Raw genomic sequence first — 11,922 nt, 5'->3', positions numbered from 1 at the left:
TGCCCTGGCTCGATGCTAGGGAATCCTGGGAATTGTAGTTTGTTCCGGCACCATAGAGCTCTCTGACAGAGAAAGGCTAAATGCCTCACAAAACTACAGTTCTCAGAATTCCCAACCATTGAGCCGGGGCAGTTTTAAAGCGGTGTCAAACCGGATTATTTCTGCAGTGTGTTTTGGACCCAGATGTCTCAAAGGTGCTGACAACAGTTTTGTGAGACATTTACAGCCTTCTGCCAGAGAGCTCTGGTGCCAGAACAAACAACAGTTCCCAGGATTCCATAGCGTCGAGCCATTTCTGTCTCTATGGGGAGTCCTTACCCCCAAGCACTGTGTTTGGTGGCCTTTTATTCAGTCGATACACAGCAAGCCCTTGGCATCTGCTGAGGTCTGGCTCCAGGATGCCAAAATCCATGGATGCTCAGGTCCCATTAAATACAGTGAAACAGTGAAATGGTGTCTCTTATATAAAAGGTTTGCTCTTGGAATCTGTATTGCTTCTGACTATTTTCAAGCTGTGGATGCCTGAATCCGTGGGTCAAGAATCAGTGAGATAAAAGGCTGGCCATGACATGAAAGAAGCAGAAAGTTTTCTAACTCACAACTAAGAGAGATCCCTTACTTCATTTTGCATAGTTTATATTTTATGACTTTTAGATTTTACATAACGATCGGCAGGTTATATATACTGTTTTGATGCTGCCTGTAAAGTGCCATGCAAATTTATGGTGCTATAGAAATAAACATTAGTAATAATAATAATAACAACAATAAATCATCCTGACCAGATGATATAACCATAGGATCTGAAGGTAAACTGAAGTCCCAAGAGGAGGCTGCAGGCTTGAAGAATCATCCCATGCATCTTGAACAGACTTTCTCAATTTCTATCCAGGGATGGGGATCATGGGCTGCTTCCAAAATTGTTATAATGCAGTTTCTAGCAATCCTAGCCAATGAAGAGGAACGGTAAGAACATCTAGAGCAGTGCTTCTCAACCGTCCTAATGCCGTGGCCCTTTAATCCAGTTCCACATGTTGTGGAGACCCCCAACCATAACATTATGTCCTCAAACCATTGGAAATATGTGTTTTCCGATGGTCTTGGGTGACTCCAGTGAAAGGGTTGTTCGACCCTCAAAGGGATTGTGAGCCACATGTTGAGAACCGCTCATCTAGAGCCATAGAGCAAGGTTGCCCGTGTATAGATAAAAGACAAGAGGGCAAATGTTTTACTTTTTGGACTACAACAGTCCGGCCAGAGAGAGGAGAAGGAGAGGAGCTGCTTGGCAGCCATTTTGAGACCGTGTGCTTGAGACCGTGTGCTCGTTGCTGAAGGGGCGGAGCTTCTGTGAGTCACATCTGTGAGTCACAAGGGGGCGGAGCTAGCAGACTAGCTTTATATACCAACTTCCAGAGCCTTCCAGAACAGTCCGGCCAGAGAGAGGAGAAGGAGAGGAGCTGCTTGGCAGCCATTTTGAGACCGTGTGCTTGAGACCGTGTGCTTGTTGCTGAAGGGGCGGAGCTTCTGTGAGTCACATCTGTGAGTCACAAGGGGGCGGAGCTAGCAGACTAGCTTTATATACCAACTTCCAGAGCCTTCCAGAGCAGTCCGGCCAGAGAGAGGAGAAGGAGAGGAGCTGCTTGGCAGCCATTTTGAGACCGTGTGCTTGAGACCGTGTGCTCGTTGCTGAAGGGGCGGAGCTTCTGTGAGTCACATCTGTGAGTCACAAGGGGGCGGAGCTAGCAGACTAGCTTTATATACCAACTTCTAGAAATTTCTTTTTCTTTAACTCAACAACTCTGCTCAAGTGGCATCAGGTTAGAATCAGATATTGAAACAGAACCTTCCCTTTAAGTGTAAGATAGCAGCCAGTACTTACCTTTAAAGAAGTATTCCCAATAGATTGACTGTTATATTTATTACTAAAGACTTTGCAGTATGGACAACGAGGGATCTGCCGCAGTCACCTGCAACTCTTGTGGGATGTTTCTCTTCTTGCCTACAGAAGTGGAGAACTTCACATGCACCAAGTGCAAGTTGGTAGCACTCTTGGAGGAGAAAGTGCAGCAGCTGGAGTCCAGAGTAGCTACACTTCAGCATATTAGGGAACAAGAGGATTTCCTGGACTCAATAGAACTAACCATCTTGGATGAGTACCACGCAGAGGAAGATGCTAGGGTGGAAGAGGTCACTTGCCAAACAGAGGAGGCAGACAGCTGGAGGAATGTCACAAAGAGAAGTAAGCCAAGAAGGAATTGTTCGGGGAGCTTGCAGCTAGAGAATCGATTCGAAGCTCTTTCCCTTATCAAGGAGGATGAAGAACAGCAGCATGGACAGACCAGGGACAGAGCAGGGGAGCCTGAGAGTCCCACCCGAGGGAACAGTCGCTGCTAAGCCTCGGAGGAGGCGTGTGGTCGTAGTGGGGGACTCCTTGCTGAGGGGTACAGAAGCAGTGATTTGTAGGCCTGACAAGATGTCTCGAGAGGTGTGTTGTCTTCCAGGTGCAAAGATGTGATGTGACAGAGAGGCTGACAAGACTGGTCAAGCCTACTGACCAATACCCCTTCCTTTTGGTCCACGTGGGAACTAATGATACTGCAAGACACAGCATTCAGAACATCAAAAGGGATTACGAGGCGCTTGGTAGGAAGCTGAAAGGAATGGATGTACAGGTTGTCATCTCGTCTCTTCTGCCAGTTGAAGGGCATGGTCCAGGAAGGGAGAGGAAAATAGCAGATGTGAACAACTGGCTTCGCAGATGGTGCCGCCGAGAAGGATTTGGATTCTTCGATCATGGGCTGCGGTTGGTTCCATGAGGAGGGACTTCTTGCAACAGACGGGTTGCATCTCACGCCAGTTGGAAGAAATGTTTTTGCCAACAGTCTCAAGAACTTGATCAGGAGAGCTTTAAACTGAGTTCCGAGGGGAAGGGAGACAATATTAAGGAAGGCGAAAAGGATGGCGAAAATAGTCAAACTGACATAGAGGAAACAAGGCAAACAGTGCAAGGACCCAGCAGTGGGAGGCAAAAAAACTTGCACAGGCAGCAAGTAAAAGGGAACCATGGTCTGCGATGTCTCTACACTAATGCACAGAGCATGGGAAATAAGCAAGATGAACTCGAACTCCTAGTACAACAAAGCAAATATGATATAATAGGCATCACTGAAACCTGGTGGGATGAGTCTCATGATTGGAATGTGGAAATAGAGGGGTATAACCTTATTAAGAGAAATAGGCCAAACAGGAAAGGAGGAGGAATAGCACTATATGTCAGAGATATTTACACCAGTGAGGAGATCCTGAACATCAATCATGGAAGCCAGGTGGAGAGCATCTGGATAAGAATCAAAGGGGAGGGAAACAACAAGGGTGTTACGGTGGGAGTCTACTACAGACCCCCAAGTCAGACTGAGGAATTGGATGATATCTTTCTAGAACAGATGACCGCACATTCAGAAAAGAGAGATGTAGTAGTGATGGGCGACTTCAACTATCCTGATATTTGCTGGAAGTCAAACTCAGCAAAATCCTCAAGGTCTAGCAAATTCCTCACTTGCCTGGAAGACAATTTCATGGTCCAAAAGGTGGAAGAGGCAACAAGGGGGTCAGCTATTTTAGATCTGATCCTAACCAACAAGGATGACTTGGTTAATGGGGTGCAAGTGGTGGGATCCTTAGGTGGAAGCGACCATGTTCTCCTGGAGTTTGTTATACAATGGAGAGGAGAAGCCAGGCAGAGTCAGACACGCATCCTAGACTTTAGGAGAGCGGATTTCAGTAAACTTAGAGAAGTACTGAGGGCGATTCCATGGTCAGAAATACTAAAAGATAAAGGAGTTCAGGACGGATGGGAGTTTCTCAAAAGGGAGATACTGAAGGCACAATTTCAAACAGTTCCAGTGAGAAAGAAAAACGGGAGGTGTCTCAAGAAACCAGGATGGATGACTAAGGAACTTTCAACCGAGCTAAGTTTGAAACGGAACATGTATAAGAAATGGAAAAAGGGGGAAATCACGAAAAAGGAATTCAAAGAAATAGCAGGCATGTGTAGGGGTAAAGTCAGAAAAGCTAAAGCGCAGAATGAACTCAGGCTTGCTAGAGAGGTTAAGAACAATAAAAAGGGCTTTTTTGGATATGTCCGCAGCAAAAGGAAGAAGAAGGAAACGGTAGGGCCACTGCGTGGAGAAGATGGCAAAATGCTAACAGGAGATAGAGAAAAGGCAGAATTACTCAACACCTTCTTTGCCTCAGTCTTCTCAGAAAAGGCAAAGGGTGCTCAACCTGAGGATAATGGAGCAGAGGACAGAATAGGGGAATTTCAGCACAGAATAAGTAAAGAGATAGTAGAGGAACACCTTGTTAATCTAAATGAATTTAAGTCTCCGGGACCAGATGAACTCCATCCAAGGGTATTAAAAGAACTGGCAAAAGTAATATCGGAGCCATTGGCAATCATATTTGAAAACTCCTGGAGAACAGGAGAGATCCCAGCAGACTGGTGAAGGGCAAACGTTGTCCCCATCTTCAAAAAGGGGAAAAAAGAGGATCCCAACAATTATCGTCCAGTTAGTCTGACATCAGTTCTAGGAAAGATTCTGGAGCAGATCATTAAACAGAGAGTCTGTGAACATCTAGAAGGCAATGCCATAATCACAAAAAGTCAACATGGGTTTCAGAGAAACAAGTCATGCCAGACAAATCTAATCTCTTTCTTTGATAAAATTACCAGCTTGTTAGATGAAGGGAATGCTGTGGATATAGTATATCTTGATTTCAGTAAGGCCTTTGACAAGGTTTCCCATGACATTCTTGCAAACAAGCTTGTAAAATGTGGGCTAGACAAAGGAACTGTTAAATGGATCTGTAATTGGTTGACCGGCCGAACCCAAAGGGTGCTCAACAATGGCTCCTTTTCATCCTGGAGAGAAGTGACCAGTGGGGTCCCACAGGGCTCTGTCCTGGGCCCAGTGCTATTCAACATCTTTATCAATGACCTGGATGACAGAATTGGGAGCATACTTATCAAATTTGCAGATGACACCAAATTAGGGGGAATAGCTAATACCCCAGAGGACAGGATCAAGATTCAAAATGACCTGAATAGACTAGAAAGCTGGGCCAAAGCTAACAAAATGAAATTCAACACAGAGAAATGTAAGGTATTGCACTTAGGGCAGAAAAATAAAATGCACAGATATAGGATGGGTGACACCTGGCTGAATGAAACTGCGTGTGAAAGGGATCTAGGAGTCCAAGTAGACCACAAGTTGAACATGAGTGAACAGTGTGATGCGGCAGCTAAAAAGGCCAATGCTATTTTAGGCTGCATCAATAGAAGTATAGTGTCTAGATCAAGAGAAGTAATAGTGCCACTGTATTCTGCTTTGGTCAGGCCCCACCTAGAATATTGTGTCCAGTTCTGGGCGCCACAATTCAGAAAGGACATTGAGAAACTGGAGCGTGTCCAAAGGAGGGCGACAAAAATGGTGAAGGGTCTGGAAACCATGCCCTATGAGGAATGACTTAGGGAGCTGGGGATGTTTAGCCTGGAGAAAAGAAGGTTAAGAGGTGATATGATAACCCTGTTTAAATATTTGAAAGGATGTCATATTGAGGAGGGAGCAAGCTTGTTTTCTGCTGCTCCAGAGAACAGGACCCGGAACAATGGATGCAAGCTACAGGAAAAGAGATTCCACCTGAACATTAGGAGGAACTTCCTGACAGTAAGGGCTGTTCGACAGTGGAATGCACTCCCTCGGAAGGTGATAGAGTCTCCTTCCTTGGAGGTCTTTAAACAGAGGCTGGATGGCCATCTGTCAGGGATGCTTTGATTTGGATTTCCTGCATGGCAGGGGGTTGGACTGGATGGCCCTAGTGGTCTCTTCCAACTCTACGATTCTATGATTCTACAACGCCCAGAATCCCCCAAGGAGCATGGCCACTTGTTATGCTGTTTGGGGAATTTGAGGACTTTTTTTGTCCCCTAAAACATTGCTTTCAAGTTCTGCAACAGACTGGCGGGGACACAATAAACAGTCATTATGTGTGTGTTATGTGTCTTCAAGTCATTTCCAGCTTATGGCAACCTTATTACAGGGTTTTCTTGGCAAGATTTGTTCAGAGGAGGTTTGCCATTGCCTCCCCATGAGGCTGAGAGCATGTGACCTGCCCAAGGTCACTCAGTGAGTTTCATGGCCATTACTGTTAGTCAAAGCACATGGCTCCTGTGTTGTTTGCCTCATCAGCAAAGCTGGAAACTAAATGTGAGGTCTTTTACTTTGCCCTTGTCATCTTTAATATTGATTTTGATGTCTGCTTTAATATTAAATTATATGCTGTGCTCTGCGCCTCCTGAAGAAAATATTTTGAAAGGTAGCTTAGAAGAGTTTTAAATAAATAAACTGTATTAATATTAATACAAAAGGTGGAAAACAGCATGAGAGATTGGAGTGATGCCACTGTTTGGATCAGAATGACAGGCCTGGGACTGAAATAAGGTTTTAACAGAACTTGTCTTGGGAGGGAACAAAATTGGCTGTACTGTATATAGGTTCAATACACACTGCAGAAATAATCCAGTTTGAGGCTGTATTAACTACGCTGGCTCAATGCTATGGAATTGTGGGAACTATAGTTTTGTGAGACACTGAGCCTCCTTTCTGAGAGCGCTTTGGTGCCGCAATAAACCACAATTCCCAGAATTCCCTAGCACTGAGCCAGGGCAGTTAAAACAGTCTCAAACTGGATTATTTCTGCAGTATGTTTTGAACCACAGAGGCATCTCTGTAGCTCAGGGAGAAGCAGACATGAAAGCAGGGTTAGGATTCAGTTTGCAAGCCTTGCTAATGAGAGTGTTATTGCAGGGATAGTATTATGGTGGCCCTGCTGATGTGGTCTGGACTGCAATCCCCATGACTAACAAACCTGATGGGAGTTGTATATCTGTACGGCCATCTCTATAATATTGGCATTACTATGTGTCAGTCTAGATCAGCGGTTCCCAACCTTTGTGGGGCCACAACCCCCATTGGAGACAAAAGTCCCGCCCGTGGCCCCCCTGATAGATTGGGAGGCCAGGAAGGGGCGGGACTTCCGGCCACCTACAAGCCCCAGCACCTACAAGCTCCCAATTAGGGAGGCCACCAGGGGAGAAAGGGCGGGACTTCCGGCCGCGGGAAGGAAGGGAAGGAGCAGGAGGCGCCCTCGCCCCCATCCCCTTCTTGCGAGTGCCTGTGCCAGGGCCAGCCTTTGCAGGGAGAAGGGAAAGAGGAGGGAGCCTCGCCTCCTCCCCTTTTCCCTGCGCGGTGCCTGCGCTAGTGCCAGCACCCTCTGAGAAAAGGGTAGGGGGAGGCAGGGGGGAGACTCCCAACCTGGCAACCCCCGCGAAAGGTCACATGAACCCCAAAAGGGTTGCGACCCCCAGGTTGGGAACCCCTGGTCTAGATGGTTCTCAACTTCTGGTTCTCAAAAGATGTTCTGGACTTTATCTCTAAGAAGTCCCAGCAAATAGGGCCAATGCTTAGGAGTTCTGAGAGAAGTCAAAAATGTCTGAAGGAATAAAAATTGTAAACCACTGGTCTAGATGCAGATTGCTCTTATCTAGTAATAGCTTAGTGTACATCATTGGGGCTTTTACTATACAGATCACAAGTTGAATATGCTAACATATTTAGAAATGTTATTTATTTAGAAATAATTATTGCATTCTCTATGAAATACCTTACATTCCACCAGAGTCTAGGGTGGGAGTGATGCCGCCCTCCAGATGTTAGACTACAAGTCCCAGAATTTCTAGCTGGGTGAGGGATGCAGGCAATTGATGTCCAACATCTGGAGGGCTGTATGATTCCAGCTCGATACATACTAAAGACAATACATATCAGTTACATGTGTTCCTGCTCATTAACCGAAAACAAATGGATGATCTGGACAATAACATAATTTTTGATATTGTAGTTTGTGTTTATGATTTCAACTATCAAATAAACTGTTTGATGGATGTTATCTAACTGAAGTCCTACTCACAGTCTAGAACTTAAGAGTCAAATTCAGAGGAAGGACTAAAGAATAAAAACTGATCCATCCAATCCACCATTCTCAGCTTCCAGAGAATACTTGTCAGGCACAGGGCACTCCTTTAGTCTGACGTTAGGACGGCATCTCAGAAGTCACAGGACATATTGGATCATCTGCTCCAAGGCTGGAGAGAGAGGTCTCCCAGTCTCTACAGATCTGATCTTCTAACCTGCTCTTCTAATCAGATTCACCCAATCCCAGCCTCCATAGCAATACAGGAGGCCCATATTTCTCTGACAAACGTTTGAGAAGGGGAAAAGAAAATATGCCAAGAATGAATCGGCAGCCCAGCAGAACAGTCGATTGGTCAAAGGGTCTTATGTATCATTTATTGCACAGAGAATCACTATGCTCATTATTCAAGTTTCTTAGCTGTGCATTCAACTGCAAACATAAAAAAATAGCATTTATGTACAGAGGGCCTATGTAAGTATCTATATATATTTCTAATATGTTAAGTGAGCAGAGAGTGGGGTTGTGGGTGGGGAGAGCAACAGTAAATGTGTGAGGAATGAGAAGGGCCACTGACAGATCCCCAATGACACATTCAAAAATATTGATTCCCACTATTTTTTGTGGCTTTTAATTTACTGAACGTGTTGGTGCTTATTAATTGCAGTATTATTTTGCCAAGCTAAAAAATAATGATAAATGGAATGTGTTAAGGATGCACCTGCCAGCAGGTATGGAGATGCTGCTGCTGCTTAGCATGAAAGCAAAGTAAGAAAAATCTGGAAAGAATCCATGTTAAGAATATAAAGACACTAACAGGAAGACAAAAGCATACCCAACAAAACAAAGCAGTTTATTTTTAAAATATGGTGTTAACTAATTAGCTAAACAAATGAATAACCAGATGTAGTAGATGCTAACTGCATTAACAGACACAAACTGTACCAACTTATAACAGTGCAATATTAAACAGCACTATTTACATGCATATTTACAATCTCTGTCTTCATGTGTGTTATTTAACCTACTTCTTGGAAAGTTCTACAAACACACTTGGTGTTAGGAAATAGACTCTACTTCATCTATTCAATATAAAATGAGAAACAAATTTTTTAGAAGTGTCCTGGGAAATTTTTAACAGGGACAAAAACAGATGATTACAAGGGAAGATACAGTAACCAGCAGACATATTTAGAATTTGTTATTTTCTCTATTATGAAACTAGTGGCTGCATAATGTGCCTAAATTAACTAAATTTAGGAGTGGCAGAACTGATGAGTTGCTTTATAATGCAATACTTGCACTGTACTGCATATCAGAACTAATGTTTGTGCCACTTTTAACTAAAAACAATTTAATGTGTTTTTGAAGAAGAGGGAATGGCTACTTCTTTCAGGCATGAAACTGAATCTAAAACCAGATTTCCCAAAATTTAGGTTTCAAGATTTTGGACTACAACTCTTATCTTCTCCAGCTAGAATGGCCAATGATTAGAGTATTTATCTGCCAGCATCTTTGAACCTGAACCCTGGAAAAGCTGCTTTAAACCATGGTGCTGTGAAAATGGAGAACTCTATTTCCTTGTGAAGTTTCATAGCTTGAAAGCAATCCTGATCATAATTTAGCCAACTTGTGCATTATGGAAAGCTATGGCTTTGCCAGAAAAAAATCTGCACAATGGGAGGTACTCTTCATTTTCTAAACAGCAGTTGGGAGAATCACTAAGATGACATCTGAACGAAACTAATTTGATGAAGTTAATGTTAATGAATTAAAACATCTTACCAAATATCTAGCTGTTTGAAAACAATATGTATTTGCAGTTTTTCCTTGGGTGCTTCCAGTTTTCATGATTGTATAACAATTAAAAACATATCTGGCAGTTCCATGAGTTTAAAAATATGGGATGAGAACTATATACTATATGAAGGAGAGAGAAAGAGTATAAATCCATTCCACAAAGAAGTCAAAATGTACTTTATGATTTGAAGGGTTTCAGAAAATAATAACTTTTAATACAACAAACCTCAATTTTGTAGATCCGTGGCATGTTTCAAACAAAATTTGTTCCAGCCCAAGCATGGTTTATTTAACTGTACATAAAATAAACTATGATATATACAGATTGTTTAAGTTACAGGATTTGTTTACATTTTTTGGCAGATTGTTTAACAAAACAGTAATTGCATAACTTGGATGAACTTAATTTCCTTTACTTAGACCAAAACTTTCCATCCCATCTACTTGCTATTCATACCTATGCTGTTGGTTTTTTTAAAAAAAAATATGAATATTCATGTGAAATGTTTCACTGTTTCCTCTTGCGTTCTGATTCTAAGCAAAATTTTTCATATGCTTCTTCAATTTCAGGGTCCATCTCGTCCTCATCGTCGTCATCATCAAACAATCTATAACAAATTAATCTGTTAGAGTCTTATTTTACCCAGATATTCCAACATCAGTCTTTGAGATTAATACAAAACAACCCTATTAGCAATGTATGAACCCTTGGCAATGAACAAACTTGGGAGCAGAGACATAAGATTTCTGAAAATTTTGAAGTCATGGAAAAAATCAAAACGATTCTTCCCATTTTCCCTGCAGGGAGAACATGGAAATTTTAAGAAAGAAATGGAAAAAAATGTGATATTAGTAACAGCATCTGAAAAAAAAAAACCCTTTACAGATGCAAAGTCACTTCACTTTAGGAACATAAAAATACTATTATGTTTTACATCTAATTTGCTTTGGCAAAAAAGTATAATGTTTGGAATATTAAAATAAAAGTTTATTGTGATAATAATTATAAACTGAATTTCCTTTTTTAAAGAGGTTTTTTTTGTTTCAAATAGAGTCACAAGGTCCTCACCCACCCCAAAATCCTCCCAAAACTAAGAAATGATACTGAAGTCAGGCATCCAAATGATCTGACACTATATATAGTCTTGCAGAGAAACCTTTCTGTTACATAGCTTTTCAAAAAATAAAAAATAAGAAAGTAAAAAAAAAATGAACCTTTATTTTAAAAAAATATTTATGGGCCCGTACAGACAGGCCAAAATAAAGCTGCTCTGGGTCAGTGTGGAGGTATGCTGTTTAAATGACACACGCGTGCTAAGAGGCCAGAAGCCGCACCATAGCCATGCTCTAGTCCTAAGGACTGGAGCACAGCTTTGGCACAGCTTCTGGCCTCTTAAAACGTGTGTGTCATTTAAACAGCATACCTCCAAAGTGACCCGAAGCAGCTTTATTTTGGTCTGTCTGTACATATATAATACCAAAAGAAAACATTCTCTAATCAAACCTGCTCACCCTCCCCCCCCCCCCTTTTCTTGGGGAAAAAGCTTTGGGGGGAAAATAGAAAATCCCCACTTTCCCCTTTTTTTCCTGGGCCTTCACATCTTTAGTGGATAGCATCAATTTAATGCAACAGAATTCCGTGCAACTCATGCTTATTTGTAAAGAAATGCCACCAAGTATTAAAGATAATATTGACAACTAGGTTGCATACATACTTTCAAAACGGAAACTTAGGGATAAACTGAAAGATGCAGAATTTCACTCATTTGTCCTGTTTTGTAAACTGCTCTGCATGTGCTAGCACAAGATTTCACTATCCAAGTTTCTGCAACTGTGTCACAGAATGCTTGACTAACATATTCTATCAGTGAGGTTCACACAGTATCCAAATGCAACTTACGTTTTAACCGTGGAAGTGTAAATAGTTTGATTGGGAAATATTTGCTGTAGCTGTTTCTAAGAATGGAATCCTTACAATGCAAACAAGCCCTGCTTTCTGATGGGGAATGGATTGCGTTTTAGTCATGCAGATTTGCTTTTTTGTGGGAACAAATGTGCATCCCAACCACTAGAGAGTATGATAGCTGGCAT

At 42.3% G+C, this 11,922-nt stretch overlaps 1 protein-coding gene across 2 annotated transcripts in view; it reads right to left on the bottom strand.

The window, feature by feature from the left end:
• Positions 1-8,863: 8,863 nt before the first annotated feature.
• The window catches only part of PAIP1 (poly(A) binding protein interacting protein 1), a 29,915-nt gene continuing 26,856 nt past the window's right edge, over positions 8,864-11,922 (bottom strand). For both annotated transcript variants that reach the window (XM_089495859.1, XM_089495862.1), the window contains one exon: positions 8,864-10,439. In XM_089495859.1, the coding sequence (XP_089351985.1) occupies positions 10,340-10,439 (100 nt within the window). In that variant the 3' untranslated portion in view covers positions 8,864-10,339. The remainder of the gene's footprint in view (positions 10,440-11,922) is intronic.

The sequence above is a fragment of the Sceloporus occidentalis genome, unplaced genomic scaffold, assembly GCF_023333645.1.
Source record: "Sceloporus occidentalis isolate IW3139 unplaced genomic scaffold, rSceOcc1.0.p SCAF_1, whole genome shotgun sequence".
Taxonomy (NCBI): Eukaryota; Metazoa; Chordata; class Lepidosauria; order Squamata; family Phrynosomatidae; genus Sceloporus; species Sceloporus occidentalis.
Note: the sequence above shows the minus strand (reverse complement) of the source record. Positions and strands in the feature narration are given on the sequence as shown.